This window comes from Engystomops pustulosus, chromosome 1, assembly GCF_040894005.1.
Source record: "Engystomops pustulosus chromosome 1, aEngPut4.maternal, whole genome shotgun sequence".
Taxonomy (NCBI): Eukaryota; Metazoa; Chordata; class Amphibia; order Anura; family Leptodactylidae; genus Engystomops; species Engystomops pustulosus.
The window spans coordinates 8,951,327-8,971,521 of NC_092411.1; the positions used below are offsets into that span (position 1 = coordinate 8,951,327).

A 20,195-nucleotide genomic window follows, 5' to 3' on the forward strand; every position below is an offset into this window, starting at 1 on the left:
GTGTTTGGGGCGAGGGCTGTGTGTGGGGCGAGGGCTGTGTTTGGGGCGAGGGCTGTGTTTGGGGCGAGGGCTGTGTGTGGGGCGAGGGCTGTGTTTGGGGTGAGGGCAGTGTGTGGGGTGAGGGCTGTGTGTGGGGCGAGGGCTGTGTATGGGGCGAGGGCAGTGTTTGGGGTGAGGGCAGTGTTTGGGGTGAGGGCTGTGTGTGGGGTGAGGGCTGTGTGTGGGGTGAGGGCAGTGTTTGGGGTGAGGGCTGTGTTTGGGGGGCAGCCCCCTCCCCCGCCATGTTGTGTCAGGTAGTGGCAGAGTGAGTGCATTAACCCAGCCCTGCCGCTTCATTAGCATCTGCTGCCGCTACTGCAGGACTACAGGGGGGAGAGACACCCAGAGGAGGGGGAGAGACACCCGGAGGAGGGGGAGACACACACACACGGCACAGGGACACACACAGGCGGGAGAGACACGAGGGAGGGGGAGGCCGGAGCTCATTACACGGGCGGAGCGGACATTTTGTCATACATTACAGTATCTGGATGAGCGGAGAGAGCGGCTGCGGAGCCGGGGCTGCAGTCGGGACCGGGCGGACGTGACAGAACGTCGGGGAAGCGCAACATTGTATCAGGAGCAGAACGTCCCCGCATCGGCGCCGCGCAGCTTTGTGTCGGGGAGCAGAGGGTCGGCAGCAGGAGACCGAGGAGCAGTGTGTCGGGTCGGGGAGCAGTGTGTCTGCACCAGGAGGTCGGGGAGCAGCAGCTGCCTCTCCTCCCCCGGAGGGGCCCCTGCTCCTGCTGCTTCTCCTTCCTTCTCCCTGGAGTGGATTTTTCCCTTCTGTGAGAGCCCAGGACTCGTGGAGCCGCCATTTTTCCCCCTGTGTGACACATGAACATGGCAGTGCCGCAGAGCCCGGGATGTGAGCGCTCTCCCAGCTTGGAGGACGGGTAAGAAGAGGGGGCGCACTGGTGGTGGTGGGGGGACTCACAAGCTGTCAATCATTGTGACAGGGGACTGACAGCCGGGGCAGCTTATTTATTCATGGAGGTTCTGCAGCAGCTGTGAAGGGTATATCCCTACACTGACCTCTGGTGGTAGAGTGGATTAACCCCTTGCCAGTGATTGTGATGGTGCATGGGGATTGGCCAAGGTCATGTAGGGTTGACATTCGGTTGGGGCTTTGGGCACAATGCGACCTTTCTGTCTGGTCGTGTGTCAGGAGCTTCTTCTCTTATTAATGGACGTGGAGGAGCTCGGAGGGTTCGGAGGAGGGTGACGAGCCGTCATTTCCAGAAAGCCGAGATGTGTGGAGTGTAATGTACAGGGGCGAGGAGCTTCCCTCTCATAACATAACCTTTACTCCCATGTATAGCCGCAGTAATGAGCGCTTCCTCCTATCCGCTGCCATGTAGCTGTGCCACCATATCAGTATCAGCCATCATACACTCCATTACTGCTCGCCTATTAGTTCTGCATTATACCGAGTGTCTGCTCGGGCTGCGGAGGGGAGAGTCCTGAAGAAATCCTCTGAATAGAGGCATATGATGACTGTCCCTAACTTTTAGGACATTGTCTCAATATCTTCTGGATCGTACGGGTTCATTAATTTTATTCAGAGCATGTGTAGACATCTCAAGAGGTTTAAGGATCTAGAAGATCGATAAGCCCAAGATATACAAGATACTCCTCTACCTTCCCTCCAAATCTTGATGCTGTGAGAACCCTCGGGTCTGTCGTCAGGTTGGATCTGGAGGGTAGACTATAAATCTCTGCCACTTGTGGTTTGGTTGAACCAATTATGTTGCTATAAAGCCCCTCACCAGTTGGTCCTTAGATCGAATCTCTAACCTGTCCTCAGTTTAGGTTATTATTCTCTGCCAATTCCGGTTTCATTGGACAAGGTTTACCTCCAAATACTGATGCCATGAGATCCCCCACCCAGTTGGTCCTTAGGTTGGATCTGTACCCTGTCCTCTGTTTAGATTATAAATCTGTGCTACTTGTGGTTTGGTAGGACAAGGTTTACCTCCAAATTTTGATGCCACGGGATCCGCACCCAGTTGGCTCTCAGGTTGGATGTGTACCCGGTCCTCGGTTTAGGTTATAAACCTGTGCCCCTTGTGGTTTGGTGGGAGCAGGCTAGCCTCCATGTATATCTATATGAATTACAGACGGCAGCTGTGACAAGGATTTCCTATTGGTTTCCGCTAGCAGTAACGTAGACTGATAATCTCGCTGTTGATGTTCGCTTCTCCCAAGGCAGATAGAGCTTATTATTTGTATCCTGTGGAGAAGCAATGCGTAGCTCAAGCCTTGACAGGAAAGCGAGAGCCTGCTCCGAAACGCTCCCCTCCCTCTTCGCCTTTTGCCCTTGTGGTGGTAGAACATCCTTCCGAGGCAAAATACAAGACACACGTGTGTAGGGATCATGCACTCATGTTTCAACCAGTCTAGAAAAACAATTGACAGGATACCACTTGTGTCTTGGCTCCCTGGGGGGGGCGGGGGTAGCACCCCCTACCAGGTTTGTTTTCGACTGCTATGTGAACAGACTGGTTCTAAGACCCCTAAAGTACACAGTGACATTTGCTCCAAATTGCAACCCACCTACAACCTCCCCCCTCGCCCCTGCACCATCCGCTCAACCTGCTCATGTTTGTTTACATTTTTCTTGTTAAAAGTCAACTGTGGCCCGAAATTTATTATTTTTTGGGTTGTTTGTGATTGCGGAATAGGAAATTGATCTTGGTTTGGTCTTTGACCTGGTCTGACACTTCCCTGCATGAATACCCCGGGAGGTCACACTCACGACACTGCCCCCGGGGGGCTTCTGCTGTTAAGTCCCCAAAATGGTTTTGCAGGTTTTTAAAGTAATTTGGATAATCTTGAGAAACTTTTCTAGAAATCTATAGATGGATGTGAGGCTGTCCAGCGCTCGCCTAGACTTGGTGCAATCTACGGTCTCCGCTCCATCAGAGCCAGGGCTGTTTGTTTTGATGGAAACACTGTAGTCCGTAAAATGAATCATTGGGAGGAGCGCTCCGTGCCGTGCCAGATATGTGAAATTATTATAGATTTTGTGTCCAAAATGAATGTGTTTCATTAAACTTGACAGCTGTAAAAATAACGGATCGCGTCGCCAAATGTATTTGTTCTCCGTGACCCAGACTGCTGCTTATTCCCGGAGACTGTAGGATGTCTTGGGTTGTGTTCCTTGTGAGGCTGAAGACTAATCCCAAGTGTCTGTTTTCTCTCAGGGGGAAGGAGGAAACGTTTTTATCTCCAAGTATTGTCATGGCTGAGGGGGAAAAGTAAAATATGGCAGCGGTTAAAGAGGAGCTGGTGATGCTGTAAGTGGTGTTGAGGTTTTGGTTCCTTCTAGAAATTAGGACCTGAAGAGCTTCAATCGTCCATCTGGTGCTCAAGAGGAGCATAGTACAAGCACAAGGCGAAGCCCATTCTGTACAAGTGTCGTGAATGGACCTGCATGGAGTAGACTTGCATTCGAAATTTTGTGTTGATGGCTTTGATGATTGAGCCTCAATAGAGCAAAGAGTATATTAAAAGGTCTATGGGCACAACAATTTCCAAATCTGAGCTCTATTGCTCTCGTGTAGTGGATGGCATTGGGTAGAATTAGTGCCGGGAGCTTCTATGTACTGGATACGTGCCATGAGGGTCATTGGGTTCTAAGAGCGGCTAGCAATTACTTGAGTATTGAAGGCCTCAGAGATGGCTTCCAATGATATAGTTACATGAAATGCTGTAGTCAGTGCCTCCTCTCATCTTATCTCTGTGAGTAACGTAGTTTGAGTCTCAAAAAAAATCTACTTTTATCCAACCGTACACATAATCCTGAATGTTGATCACGTTGAAGGCAAAAACCCATCAAGTAGAAGCCAAATTTCCTTCTCTTGGAGAAATAAACTTTGACTCCAGATATGATCATTAGTAAAAAATCTCAGCAATTTTAAAAGTTTCTTTTTTTCACGGTTTAGAAAGTAAATATTAATCCTTAAATAAAATCTAGCACATGGCTATACCAAGCTCGCTCACATGCTGGTATCAGCCTCCTGAAACCAGATCCAGTTTTGTTTTTGGTTTCTAATAAGTTTGTTTTTAAGAAAAGCGGCTTTGAAAATTATGCAGATGAGCCTCAGGTGCTCCTGTCTATGTCATAGGAGCCTCTGCTGGCACAATCTAATAATTATTCACTCCTCCATTTGGATGTCAGCCGGTTGTGGGCAATTCATCTCATGGAACAGCTGGTTGGGCGATGTGGGAGATGACCGCGCTTGCGCAGGGATTGCTGAGATGTCACCTCTCCCTGGCAGGGCAGGTGAGGGGAATCGAGGGAGGAGACGGACAGCAATGCCAAATAAAATTAGGAATAATAACTACAACAGAGCCTGGGAGGGCTTCTGAGACATTAACAGGAACCCCTGAGGCTCATTTGCATAATACAAAAACAATTTCTCAAAAAACAAGTGTATCAGCGATTGGTTCCTTCAAGAATTCAGTCTTCTCCCCAAACCCTTACAAATCACGAGAACAGGGGCTACTTTCTCTCGAAGGAAAATTCATAAAGCCACACGGTGCATAAATCTTTGGTGGGGGCGTCCCTACCTCCTTGTGGTCCCTACCTCCTTGTGGTCAATATACTTCCTGTGTTTGGTCTGGTGGATTCCACTCATGACTAGTTTTTGACTATACTTCTCGTGTTCATGCCATGCTATCTGGGCTGGTGCCTTCTAATCACGGTCTCATGACTGTTTGCTGTTGTCCATCTCTGGTCTACCTAATTTTTTTGGTTCTTGATTGGTCCCTTCAACCCATTTGGTGAGAACCTTTTATGTCCTTGATGCCATAAAAAATCCTTCCCATGTTTCTTTAATGGTCTTCTGTCTAGGAGATTCCACTCTTGTTCTTGACGAGTTCTTGGCTTTGTCCACCTTGAGTCTACCTAATTCAGTCATAGTCCTGCTAGGCACCTACAACTCTTAGTAAATTGAGGTATGACTTTCCACAAACCCAGGAATTATACTGTGGGAATCACAGTGGTAACGACTACACCCCGGCTCGCTTGGCGCTCAGCCTGTTGGTTTTGCCACATTTTTTTTCTCTTACACTCAATAGATGTAATTGAAACCAGAAGTCTTTCGAGTTTATGGGCAGCCAAGAAACTCCATTTTCTTTCCAGCCAAGAAAAGGGGGGGAAAATAAATATTTTTTTTTTCTGCTGATGTTTTTTCAAGTTGCTGAAGTCTCGTTCCTGCCAAGAAGTTCACTTATTGTTATTTAACACGTTATCAATTTAAAAACTTGAATTGTTTGTGATGAATCTTTCGGTGCCAGCGAACGTAATTGTCGGACTGGATGTCTCTTGACAGCAGGGGGGATAAAAAGCTTATTTTTATTAGTTTATGGAGATCTTGATGAACATTTAGTCTTGTGTCCCGCAAAAAAATGTTTTTTGTCTGTTCATTGGCTGGTAATAGTCAATAGTTAATGTCTCAATGGACTCAAAAAATTTCTTCTAGCTCTTATTGTGTTCAGAGTAACTGGAGGAGTAAAGTAAGTGGATTCCATTCCTCAAGGGGTTCGGTAGGATTAAAAAATAAATTGTGCCGTAGCTGTTAACTGGTTGGGTTGGGTCCAGCCAAAAGCTTGTTAATTAAGCTTAGTATCGATACCAATTGCAACTATGGATTAGTGGACCTGAACCGCAATGTTCCGGTCTGTGGCCAACATTGCGGTTTTGGGTGAACCTGAACTTAAGCCAGTGCCAGAATTTTTTTCTCACCACCAGCGATTGATGCAGTATTTAAAGGGTTAACACCCACGATTGGTGCCTGGTCCATGGGTGTTAGAGGTTAGTTCTGTTTCTGTACCAGAACCACTCCTTTTTTTTTCAAGATTCGAACCCCATTGGCTCCGCTCATTCCAAGATGCCACCCAAGGGCAGGTGTGGTACAATAACTAATAGAGACCAGCCTCTTTTTATTTTCGTTTTAGGTCCTGGATTTCCCAATTTTAAGTGGGTTGTGGGTTTGAAGAAATAAAGACCAAAGTGATGGTTGCACTTGGTACATCCCATAGGCATCTCACCAATCGCTCTTATGGGTGAGACCTCTACCCATGCATGACCAACCTTAATGGCCCCTAGTATACAATGGGTGAAAATTGTTAAAAATTTCCAAAATTCTTCTCTGTTGTGAGGTCTTTATAGCCACGTCGACTTGGGCCGTTTCTTCTGCTTGAGACCACTTTGAAGATTTGCGATAAGATCTTGTGGCTTTTTTTTGAGGTTGCAGAGATTGCATTGTGGACACTCTTGCAAAACAGTGAGCACATGTGATAACCTCAGAAAAATTGAAAGCGTAGATACCAACTGGCTGTTTTATTAGGGGTTGGGAATGTGCTGACTGCCAGCACCAAAAAAGTTGGGGCAGGTCCTATGCTTCCCGTCTTTTCAGCCTGGGCAGTCACTTCCTATGGATATCGCTGATGTCAGACGGGCCAAAATAAGCAGCACACGTCCTATTGTTTGCATCCCACAAATCACTTTTGATGTGGACTTTGTGATCCATCAAACCCCGAGATTTAGTGGTCGTTCGAGGAGTTGTATCTGTTTGTTGGTAACTAAATTTCGGTTTCCAAAGTCGTCATTGTCACAATCATTAGAATTAAGAACCAAGTCTGAGTCCATGGATGGACCTCCATGCTTAATGGGTCTACAATCCAGCAGAACCTATCCACTGAACACAGGAGAAGTTACACTTCTGGGAATCCCAATGATCACAAGAATGGAAGTCCTATATCCTTCATTTTGAGTGTTGGTTATTCCTGTACGCTTCCCATTCATCAATCCCATAAACTTCAAAGAAGCAATGGTCATGCATTCTCGACGCCTCTCCATTGAAACAAGGGACAGAAGACTTGATTTGGATTTGATTTGAGCTACTTCTATGAACGTTGTCTAAGTGGTCCACTAGTCTTTAACCTATGACCCCCTCGGTGTGGATCTGGACTTCACTGCAGGAGGCCACCAGGCTACGAGCTCTTATTATGGTATCTGTTAAGAAGGACTAGATCCCAGACAAGTCTAGAGAAGGCCATGAATGACCTAGAAGGGAGAGGTAATCCTGGCGAAGGTCAGAGCAGGTAATCGGAGTCAATATGGTAATCGGGCTGGATAGGTGGAACCGGTTAATAATTGGGTAGAACAGGTGGAGGTCACTTACATGAGGCAAGAGACTATGTGCCATGTTGTTTATGCACCTTCCCATGGGTGTAGGTGCCCTAAATAATCCAGGGTGTTTAGTGTCTGGGACACCGGGTCACAGGATACATGTGCCAGGCCTTTGGAGGGCACCTGTAGTCTGGTATCTTACTCCCCCTAGTAGGGTGGAAAACGAACCACCATGTAAAATGATTATTCGAGCCTTGCATAGGTGAGATTGGAGAGATTTTCACTGACATACACGAGATTTCCTTACGTAATGTGTTGTAATTACACAGCTGTATTTACTATGAGATTTACACGATCTCTCTAATCTCCCAGCTGTGACCTTCAGTTTTTACCTTCTATAGTCGTCACGTAATAGATAAAAATATACACTTGATATTCTCCTCCGTGTTCTCGCCATTTGTGAAGTGACAGCTGATCTTGCTGGTGCGCTGCTTATATCATGAAATTCTCTGTTTTCGTGGAATCACATTGAAGATGTGCGACCTTGGCTGAGAAGTGGCACGTGCCGGGGGTACTGATCGTAGTGCAGTATAGGCATACAGTCATCGCTGCGAGCCAAGAGGGATGGTGGAATCATCGCCTTGTAAATGGGTGGTGGTCGTCTTGTTATTCACATAGTCATGTTTGGACAGTTTACCGTAGACCTTAAGAACCTATTTAACCTCAGTTGGGGCCATTTTTAATTATTTTGTGGCCAGAGATTGTAAAGATACCCATAGACATTGGTGGAAACTAAATTAAAGAAAGGGGGGCCTAGAAATGTTCTAGGTGTTGGCCACCTGTGTCTTGCTCTCGTCTTCAGGGTCATATTAGTAATTGCAACTTCCTGTGGTCAGATACTTCTAGTCCCTACTTGTTGTAGTCAGCTTGTCGTGGGAATAGCTACACCTAAATCATATTTTTTTGGGGGGGGGGTCAGTGGAATGTTTTTGAAGTAACTTGAGATGTAATGGTGAGGGTGGAGCTACGTGTTTATAAATCTGTTGAGCTTGAGGTCAGGAAAATTCTATGATTAAGTCCAGACCTTTGGACTCCGTGTGGCCCAAACCCTGAAGATTTTTTTTTTTTCCCCTAAACTGCTTTTGCAAGTCAATCATTGACCTCCAAATTTTTGAAGCAGCTTGGTCGTATGGAGTAGACTTTGCCCAAGGACTCTCTTAGACAACATTTTAGGATTATCCCACATGATGGGGATGTGGTTTGTATCCAGCCATTTGAAGCCAACGTCTTGCCGCAAATTTAAAAAAGTTTTTGCCAACTGTTTTTGATCTTTTGCCATAAGTGAAGACTTGAAGATCCAGTTCTTTGGTTGTCCTCTGACTGGTAGGAGTTTTATAGGGAAATGTAACCGGTTTTACATCTGTTTGGAATGAAGATGTTCGAAGTGTGTATCTGGTTGTCTTTCTATTACTATGAAAATATTAGGAACCCTGCACCAGGAGAGAATGGGTCTACGTCGGGTTCCTTCTTTCCATGGGAGGAAAATAAATTCTCAATAAATCTGGTTCTGCTTTTATTACATGGAATATTCTTCTTGATTTTCATGGGTTTCCCAAGATTCTCCCCCTCTAATTGCTCTATAATGGCGTCAGGCTTACTCTCTAGGTCCTTCTGTAATGGGGTCTGGTCCCAAGTGAAGGAGCCACGTTTGTGTAGCGTCTGTTATGGACATGGGTTGTCTTCATGAGCTTCTGACTTCTTTTAAAGGGGTATTCCAATTTTATATATCAATGGCTTCCTCATAGGGCAGTGATGGACCCCAATAGCATTAAATGAAGGAGGGGATGTTCACATAATTCTTGTAGCTTTCCTCCAGGGTGCTTTTGAGAAAGAAGAATCGTGGGCAGCAGCTCCAATGATAATCCAGCCCTGTCTACACCTACTTCCTCTTCCTGCAGGAAGTTTCTGGAAAACTCTGTGCTGGGGTAATGCCTGGGTGCCCACAGAGATGGCTCTGAGTGCCACCTCCGGCACCCGTGCCATAGGTTCGCCACCACTGTCATAAGATGTGGGTATGATATGTCACCTGTATTTATCACCTTAATGGGTGTCCCACAACTCCATCCCCCCCCCCCCCGATGATGTGACTGTGCATGTGCTCTTCTCTCCGTTCACTTCTATGGCCGCCAATATTCTAGAGAAAGTGTAGATAAAGCGCGGCTCTATAAATAATTGTGGTTGGTTCCTAATATTACACGACGTTGACGGAATCGGCCGGTTACTTCCTCTCTCCCAACAACCTTTGTAACAATGAGGAGCCTTGTGGTTAATGATTTCCAGCCTTGTGCGGGTAAACACATGGCGTCAGCTCCAGGCCTGTCCCAGGTGACAGCGCTTGTCATGGACGCCATGACCTGACATTGTAGCTCGGTTTTTTTCCCTCTTTGTGATGTAGGTGAGTCATGCAGCGAGCGCCTTCCTCCTGAACCAGATCTATCTGGCTGTGTACTGCGCCGCTGCTGCCGCTTGTCCTTGTTTTCCTCTGACCTTTTCTTTTAAATTGCTTTTCTTTTTTTAATGCAGTGTTGAGTAGATGCGGAGAATTTAACTCCCGAGTGACCGGTCTGATCTTTAATCTTAACTAGAAGAAAAAATTGTTAAAAATTTAAAAAAACAATTAACTAGAATGTAGTAAAAATTACAAACAATCCATGGGATAAGACCTTTTTAGAACAGTTAAACTTTTTAACAGTTTTTTTTTATATATTCCATCAGGCCGCAGGACAAAGAGCAGATTTCTTATTCACTAACCGCCCAGGACTCTTCTCTAGTGTTGCTCACTTTGTATCAGCTGCCAAGTCTAGTGGAGGAAGGGTAGTGACAGCTGCTCTCAGCGCGCTCCTATCTCACTAAATTGGGTGTCATTGTCCAAGTCCATTCAGCTATTGTCCATAGGAACTAAGAATTACACCAGCCACAACTAATATAGTATCGGGCCCTGCCATCAAAAGTATACTTATTATAATACTGCCCCTTCTGTACAAGAATATAACTGCTATAATACTGCCCCCTATGTACAGGAATATAACTACTATAATACTGCCCCCTATGTACAAGAATATAACTACTATAATACTGCTCCCTATGTACAAGACTATAACTACTATAATACTGCCCCCTATGTACAGGAATATAACTACTATAATACTGCCCCCTATGTACAAGAATATAACTACTATAATACTGCCCCCTATGTACAGGAATATAACTACTATAATACTGCCCCTATGTACAAGAATATAACTACTATAATACTGCCCCCTATGTACAAGAATATAACTACTATAATACTGCCCCCTATGTACAGGAATATAACTACTATAATACTGCCCCCTATGTACAGGAATATAACTACTATAATACTGCCCCCTATGTACAGGAATATAACTACTATAATACTGCCCCCTATGTACAAGAATATAACTACTATAATACTGCCCCCTATGTAAAGGAATATAACTACTATAATACTGCCCCCTATGTACAAGAATATAACTACTATAATACTGCCCCCTATGTACAAGAATATAACTACTATAATACTGCCCCCTATGTACAGGAATATAACTACTATAATACTGCCCCCTATGTACAAGAATATAACTACTATAATACTGCCCCATATGTACAAGAATATAACTACTATAATACTGCCCCCTATGTACAAGAATATAACTACTATAATACTGCCCCATATGTACAAGAATATAACTACTATAATACTGCCCCCTATGTACAGGAATATAACTACTATAATACTGCCCCCGATGTACAAGAATATAACTACTATAATACTGCTCCTATGTACAGGAATATAACTACTATATAACTGCCCCCTATGTACAAGAATATAGCTACTATAATACTGCCCCCTATGTACAAGAATATAGCTACTATAATACTGCCCCCTATGTACAAGAATATAACTACTATAATACTGCCCCCTATGTACAAGAATATAACTACTATAATACTGCCCCCTATGTACAAGAATATAGCTACTATAATACTGCCCCCTATGTACAAGAATATAGCTACTATAATACTGCCCCCTATGTACAAGAATATAACTACTATAATACTGCCCCCTATGTACAAGAATATAACTACTATATAACTGCCCCCTATGTACAAGAATATAACTACTATATAACTGCCCCCTATGTACAAGAATATAGCTACTATAATACTGCCCCCTATGTACAAGAATATAGCTACTATAATACTGCCCCCTATGTACAAGAATATAGCTACTATAATACTGCCCCCTATGTACAAGAATATAACTACTATAATACTGCCCCCTATGTACAAGAATATAGCTACTATAATACTGCCCCCTATGTACAAGAATATAGCTACTATAATACTGCCCCCTATGTACAAGAATATAACTACTATAATACTGCCCCCTATGTACAAGAATATAACTACTATATAACTGCCCCCTATGTACAAGAATATAGCTACTATAATACTGCCCCCTATGTACAAGAATATAACTACTATAATACTGCCCCCTATGTACAAGAATATAGCTACTATAATACTGCCCCCTATGTACAAGAATATAGCTACTATAATACTGCCCCCTATGTACAAGAATATAACTACTATAATACTGCCCCCTATGTACAAGAATATAACTACTATAATACTGCCCTCTATGTACAAGAATATAACTACTATAATACTGCTCCCTATGTACAAGAATATAACTACTATAATACTGCCCCCTATGTACAAGAATATAACTACTATAATACTGCCCCCTATGTACAGGGATATAACTACTATAATACTGCCCCCTATGTACAGGGATATAACTACTATAATACTGCCCCCTATGTACAAGAATATAACTACTATAATACTGCCCTCTATGTACAAGAATATAACTACTATAATACTGCTCCCTATGTACAAGAATATAACTACTATAATACTGCCCCCTATGTACAAGAATATAACTACTATAATAACACTGAGGGATTATTCTGTATTGTAAGTTCCCTGTGGATGACACTTTGCAGTATGGAGAGGCCGCACTTTCCCTGTTATCCGCCATTGCCGGCTGTTTACATTAATGGTCATAAGTCATTGCCTCCTTGTACTCGGAGTGTACACAGATCTTTCTTAGAAGCATTATCCGTGTCCGCCCCGCTGCCTTGTTGACTTGGGGTAAGAGCTCTTCAGGCTTCAGTTTTCTTCTTGCATTGACCATGATGCTCCCGTTCTGTGACTTGGGTTTGCAGGCCGGTTTTTGTCATCAGGAATTTACTAGAAAGTTACAGGAGGAGGTTGTGCGATCAGGTTACTGTGGGAAGATGAAGTCGTGAGCGTCTCCTCCGTCATTGTGAAGCCGCGGTTCCTGTTGGAGTTTCTATATGACTGATGGTCTTACAATGTCTTCTATTTGTGTGATGACTACTCGAGTTCAGGTCTTAAAAATGACTCGTCTGCTCAAATTGTGCAGATATCGTTAGTCCATTATGTGTAAATTAGGAGTAACTTTGTTCGGGTTATTATGTGATCTCCATTATCCGGCAGCTTCCTCTGTGATGGATGGTGAGGCTTTGAGTCTGCCCATCCATTCTCCATAGATGTCTATATAAATTGACAACACGTTGAGTCCCTCCTGCTATAGGTCACTGTCTGCAATTTGCAGTCTCCCCCGAGCTTGTGAGTGGAAATCTAGCTGTTGTGACTCGCCCCACTCCCTTCCTTCTCCATAGACTTCTATATCCTTTGATCCTTTCCAATAAAATGGAGTTGGCCACAGATCGGCAGGAAGAAGCAAGGATAATGGAAAATCTTGCAAGTCAGTGAAAGTCTGTCAATCTTGCTAGCAAGAAGGAATTCAGCAGAGATTCCACAGTGTAAAGCAGAGTAGGAAGGGAGGAGGATAATAATTGCCAAAGTAAGAGGAGAAGGAAGTGCTTTCCTCCGATTAAAATTTGACACAAAGTATCTTGTTGCTGCACTGCTGCTTGATTAAAATCCGTAGAACCAATGGGAGGAGTTATTTTGAGCTTGTACCATTTTCTGCCCTTTTAAGGTGAAGGGGAGTGGCTTATCAGTAAGGACTGACCTCATCTGAAATGGGTCATCCAACAACCTGCACCAAAATTTCTCCACAAAGTGTTCCATGCAAATTACGGTCTGAAAAGAAGCTCCATATATTTAATTCGGTAACAGCCATTGGGGCACATTTACTTACCCGTCCGGAGGAGTTCACAGAACATTGTCCGACGATAATGCATTGTGCATTGCAACCTCAATCCTGCTACAACTTTAATGCATTGCAGAGGTGAGGAACTTTAGCGCACTTCAATGCAGAGAGCTAAGCGCTGTCCAGAATTAGAAAAACATTGCTGTTATTTTTTAAGAACCAGCGCCACCCCTGTCTGCAGGTTGTGCCTGGTATTACAGGACTGCCCCAGTATAGTGTAAGTGTACGGATGGGGCATGTATTAAGAAGAGCTACCATGTCTGATGAAACTTGTACGACCCTCCCGGTACTTCCGGAGTCAGTTGACCTTAGACATGCCGTATCCTATGGTACCATCTTATCAAAGGCGTAAGAAACTGCTTGAATAACAATGTTTTAATTTAGTTTTTTCTTAAAAGTATGTTGTATAGGTTCATTAGTAACTATCTGGAGAGTAGAACCTTGTCGGGACCCGTCTACTCCAGCAGTTCCTCAGGGCTTGAGTTTCCTTGGTGAAGCTGCACTTACGCGTAAAATGCTTTCACTCATAGCTGCGGTCAGATTGAGTGTCGCTCGGTGCCGTAATTCCATATGACAGCGTTTATACTTCACCCAGGGAAATCTATGGTCTGCTATTTTATGACCCCCCTGAAGCTTATTAACCACGTTTGCTATAAATCCTGTGATCTATGTGGAGATATGTACATTTATCTGCATTAATAAACCCTTTTACTGTAATATTGCCAGCCTGGCAGCCCCCGTGTCCTCGCGTTTCTAGAGGAACGCCTCGTCTCCGCTCACGACGAATGTAATAAATAAAGATGACAAATTATAAATGGGAAAATGTATTCGTTCCCGTCACATTTTGTGTGGGAGGAGGAAATGAGGCAGGAAGATTCTATAGATGGTTATAGATCATAAAGGATCACTAATGGAACTTGCCAAAACTTGAGGTCAGCTACACTATGGAGGCCATCTATAGCAAAAAACAACTGGTGGACACCTCATCATCCAAAAATATGACCCAAGCTAGTTGTATAGAATCTCGTAGTCTGAGTAGGACCGTAGATATACACCACACCAAAGGTCCTGAAAGCCCACCATAGCGATGATCATTATGACTGTTCAAGCTTTGCCCACCCAAAGTTTCTATTGAAAGAATTTGTTAGAACTTGACCATGTTATGGTCAACAGTTTTGCCCGTTCTCCGTGAAAAACGTTTCCTTGAATGATCATTTGGCAAATGGCTATTCCTCTCGACCTCCCATGTTGGATTTGGCTGAGCTTGTGTATTTTTTTTATGTGGATAGAGTAGAGTAAGCCACTGCCAGACACTTCCCCAATGGAAACCAAAAGGATTGACCATTCAATAAAAATTCCATTAGCCCAACTTTTCCTGAATTCCCTTGAAGTTGTTTGTTGGGGAAGAGTCGGAAGACACTATGGACATAAGAAAATTCACTGGTTCCTGAAAACCATTTCTTTATTTACCACTACAGACCCCATCATTTTTTTTGGACTGTTAGTCTCGGTACTTGAGGATACACCTTTTAGAATTCAACCATCAAGGTCCCAAAGATGTGTTGTAGAAAAGACTCAACTATTAGAAACTTGTTGATGGTAAATAGGGGGACATCCTGAAGATAATGTAGAAATGGGGTTAGAAACTCAACTTGGTGGATCAGTGTCTGTCATTGACTGGATCCACTGTGCGTTTTTTTTAGAATATTATCGAAAATGTATCACCAGTGAGATGTAATGGCAGATTCCGGTGGTGTGGGCGGCTAAAAAATGCTACCAGTACAGTAAGCGAAGAGAGTAACCTGATCGCTTTGCTTTGTATTGGCTGACGAGACTCAAGTGATGACTACTTGTTGCTTATTCTGACGTGAAGATGATTACCGTGATATACGGCTTTATCCATGTACCCTAAATTTTAAACCAAAAGTCATAAATCTTGTAAGGAGACGTATTCCCAACTTTGACGCGTTTTTCAGCCTACGGCTATAAGACGATGGAATATTGCGACAATGCCGTGTCTCTTGTACAGGCCGAACGTAACATGTTCCACCCGTGCCTGTGCTGTACCAGGAAAGTGATTTATGTAGCACCTGCCTCGAAAAGAGGTGACTTTAGGCTACTACTCAACTAGTGAACCTGAAATGTTTCTAAACCTTTTGTGTAAATGAAGAATTTCATAAATAAAGATGAGCTGACCTGACGTTTTGGTTTTGGGTTCGGCTGTGCGGCCAGCACATATCGGGCAAAATGAAGCCCCTACCAACTGTCTGGGTTGTGCAGCTGGATCCAAACTGCTAAAGTCAGGTCCGATCATCTCTAATCTCTATTGCTTACCAAATTCGAATTTCCCATTTATTACTCTATTTTATGCCCAGTTGACTTGTCCAAAAAAATTATTTTGTTGACTTGCTTCTATGCTTCCTCTTTGAATGATAGAGTAATTTTATATGCAGCGATAACATCTTCTAGCAGGTTCCCACCTCTTAACGTGGCAGATCAAAGAAACCGTAGCACAACAATTTCTAGGAACTGTTTGTCTGTGTAGATACTTGATACAACGTAACCCATCGGCACACCCTCCAACTTCCTAACATCTGTGGACTTGAGTCAGATCATGGTGCCTCGAGCTCCCCTGGGAGTAGTTGTATTATAGTATCCTACAATGAAGCGGGTCAAAGGGTTGTAAATGAATCTAAAGACTTGTGTAGAAAGTAAGTTGTTTGGGCTGCCTAGAAGAGATGGAGGGAATGTCTCGGGCTCGATCTCCTTGGAATGTGGTTGTAGATCTGGTCTGGTCAAGATTCCTCCAGCAGAGTTTTCCATTGTTTGGCTTCTCGTACTTCAGTTGTTTGACCTTTTATTGCCTATCTGAAAATAATGATGATAATCACAACTTTTAAGACTTCTTAGATCTTTTGATCATGTATGGTAAAATTTTTTTAAGAAGGTATGAAAATGGGATTAATGAGTAGATAATGTGAAGGGGCCTCTGGCATAAGCATTAGTTAAAAGTAAGACTACTCTTCATTGACTATTTGTTTTTCCTTTTTTTCAGATTTCCAATTCTCTCTCGCCATTGCTGATTTTGGACTCTATAAGGCGATAAATTAACTACTGCTACTTCTATAGACCGTATTGCCAGTCTAACTCCAATATACTTTGGTCAGAAGTCAGTGGATTTTTGGATTTGCCATGGAGCAACGCGAAAACATGAGCAGCAACCGACAGCGGTGTTGTGAGACAGACTTTATTCCGTCTGCTTCTTCTTTGAAGACCTCAACGTCTGGCTCTACTGGTGGAGACGCCACCATCAAGCCAGCACCTGGGGCCACCAAGACTGGACCTGGAAATGGAGAGTCTATGGAACCAGAAGAAGAGGATGAACTAGGATCTGGAAGAGATGTGGATTCAAACTCCAACGCAGATAGCGAGAAATGGGTGGCAGGGGATGGTTTGGAAGAACAAGAGTTTTCCATCAAGGAGGCCAACTTTGCCGAGGGAAGTCTAAAACTTAAGATTCAAACCACCAAAAGGGCAAAGAAGCCTCCGAAAAACTTGGAGAACTATATTTGCCCCCCAGAGATTAAAATTACTATAAAGCAATCCGGAGAGCAGAAACTCTCCAAATCTGGGAAAAATAGCAAACCTGCAAAGGAAGATGAGAGAGCTCACATGAAAAAGAAGGTAAGAAATTCAGTTTCGTAGCCATTGTTCAGTGGTGCCTAAAAGAAAGTTCTAAAATACCACTTTGCATTACATGTAGTATGCGTTCTTTAGATTGCAGTACTACTGGTTTGGACCTCAGGTATCTTAGACTCGCCCTAAAGACCCATGAAAAGGAAAGTCTACAGTTACATTGGCTTCTACGAAAATAAAATTAATGAGAATTTCAATGAAGTAGGACAGGAAGACTATATATAAGGTGTAGGCTATATGAGAGACACCTCCTGACTAATTCTAAACGCAGATGATGACGGGAGGCCATTGGGTACCAGCATGTTCTAAAGAGAGATCTCCCTATTTTATATCACGCATTGAGGGGAGGGTGTACCCCACATCAACTACTATAACGATTTGGAATGAGTAGTAACGGTTTGATCTGTAGAGCAGTAGAAGCGTTCTTGATGCAACTTGAAAGTAGAACATGACAGAAGTCTTGTTCTCTGTGCAAAAACCAACAGTGTGACCTAGATTTGTGAATGTGTTGAGGAGGAGGATTAGCATAAACATAGTGTGATTAGCATAAATGTAGAGCGTGATATGACTCATGTATGTTATGTTCCTAATCAGTTGCCTGGCTATATGACCCTCATGTGGTTGCTTCGGGTTACATATCTGTCCTTATTGACCTTTTTATTACTTGGCTTTTCTGGTAGGGTCTTAAGCTGTACCTGGTCGGTAATGGTCGCATCTATAATAAACCTAGTGTAAAACAAAGGCGCTTATGGATTTTCAGCCAATAGAATAGTGTCTGCCTTTCCAGGTCTGGAGTTACTGGTGTCCATACATTTTGAATACCACGAGCGTTTGAGCAAAAGTAGAACTATTTCATACATATTGCTGTACTGGGTTGGGTTCTCTGTTGAGTACTTTGGCCAATGTTTGTCGAATTCCTGTTGGACATCTTCTGGTTCTATAGTTGGTTCAATAAGACTTCCGGGTTTTCTGACCATTTCCATCCATCTCAAACTATCTTGAGTTATAGTGGAGCAAAATGGTGTAGTGTTTTAGACCACTTTATAAGCCAATGTGACTTTTTAGGTGGTCTACTGTAGGACATCTTTCTGGCTTTTTCAATATGTGTTGCCTACACCTACGTTGACTCTATCTTATCTCCTTTGCTTAAGATATTCCAAGATGAGTGGTGCATAGAGATGGATAGCCATGGCTAATAGCTAGGGATGTTCCTTTGCCGGATTGGCTATTCACCTGTCAATTTGGCAAGATGTCTGGGCCGGGTGGCCGAACGCGGTAATCAAGTCCTGTGATCTCTAGTGGTGAACGTTCATCTTTGTTATGTTTGTATATTTTTTACGTTTTGTCACTGGGCACCACTCATCTTATTTTGAGCCTAGAGGTGGGGTCAGGAATCTTTTTCCATGGTCGGAATCCACTTGAAAGAGACATGGAAAAAGATGGAAGCATTAGGACATAGAAACTTGGAAGCCTCCACAATTATGATTACAGCACTGACTGAGATTGGACATCGTCGTGATACGTGTAGTATGGTAATTTTAGTTGTCAAACAAACACTTTTGTTGTTGCTAAAATAATGAAGAACGATGAATAATGAGGATTGAACGGCATGTGTTTTCTAGTGTGCGCGTGGTATGCGTGTTAGTTGTTTGCATGTGTTGACAACCGCGCAGGGATCTGCTAAGTTCTCGGGGCTCACGCTGAAGTTGTAACAATTGGTTTGCAAACTACAGAAATGGATTTTGCTCCCTGCTGATATTTTAAAGCACATTTCTCGGCTAATGTTTACATATGGCTCAGTGGCATGAATTGTGCTGTATCGATGCAAATAACGCCGGGTGGTAAACCACAGAAAGTTTCAAAGTCATTTAAATAACAGCATGGTGGTGGACAAAGACTGGCACTACCCGCCGCTCTGTATGATGGGACGTTATCGATTCCAAATGGAAGGTGTAAGATGTTTTTCATGGTCTTGTTTTTCACGGCCGAGGTTCCTGGTGGATAATGAAATGTGTTTGAAGTTGAGAAGAAAGATGTCGCTTCTGTCGTAGAATCTCTAAGGAACTTGTGTTCAAAACAACAACAAAAAAATGGGATCTATTTGGTGAAATTTTTTGTAGGTGCATTGGCAAATCATTGACTAGCTGACATCTTCAAAGTCTTCTGAAGAAATACTTGGATCATAGAAAGGTTTCTTGCCAAAGATTGACGCGTAGGCTCAATGTAGCAAAGGTTAGATGCAGTGGTGGATCTCATCTTCTCTTCGGTCTTGTGTTACTTATATCCTGTAGGTTCTTTATCCAATATTCTTATATCCTGTAGGTTCTTTATCCCATATTCTTATATCCTGTAGGTTCTTTATCCAATATTCTTATATCCTGTAGGTTCTTAATCCAGTAGTCTCCAATCCCGTAGGTTCTTAATCCCGTAGTCTCCTATCCCGTAGGTTCTTAAATCACTGATACAACCACCACTTATAACCACCAAAACGCAACACCTTACTAAGGGATTGTACCTCAATACCTATAACTATAAGGGATTGTACCTTAACCTTTGTTTAAGTGAACACCAGATATGGGGACAGGAGACTCGTGGGTAATTGAGGGGGGAGGTGAAGCAGACCACCATTTTTTTATAATCTGCTACATCCCCTTCAAGAGCTTTCCAAGTAGAACTTGAGTTTTTTTGCCGTCTCCCTTCTGTTTTATCCATGGGCCATAAAGGATAATGGGATTCACATGTTAGTGCAGTGAATTAATATCTGAACCTCGATGGATTTCCTGAACTTTATCTGCCGGTTCACATGTGTTCTGAGGCAATAAGTCAAAGCCGTTTTGAAATCTCTCATTAATGCGTTCCTGTCTTCTATCCCGTCCTGCCACCCGACAGATGTTTTCGTCATTTTTCTTACCCCACTTTTGGCAAGCCCTACAGTAAATGGTTATTCCACTCAATGAGTGATAGTTCCAAAAATGTTGGGATTCCCATCTCCTTTCTCAATAACGTGACATACTTAGAAGCAGGTAG

At 43.3% G+C, this 20,195-nt stretch overlaps 1 protein-coding gene across 1 annotated transcript in view; it reads left to right on the forward strand.

Moving 5' to 3' along the window:
• The first annotated feature begins 392 nt into the window (after positions 1-392).
• The window catches only part of SETBP1 (SET binding protein 1), a 128,437-nt gene continuing 108,634 nt past the window's right edge, over positions 393-20,195 (forward strand). Inside the window, exons 1-2 of the mRNA XM_072132855.1 lie at positions 393-935; positions 16,528-17,156. Of these exons, the coding sequence (XP_071988956.1) occupies positions 16,665-17,156 (492 nt within the window). The 5' untranslated portion in view covers positions 393-935; positions 16,528-16,664. The remainder of the gene's footprint in view (positions 936-16,527; positions 17,157-20,195) is intronic.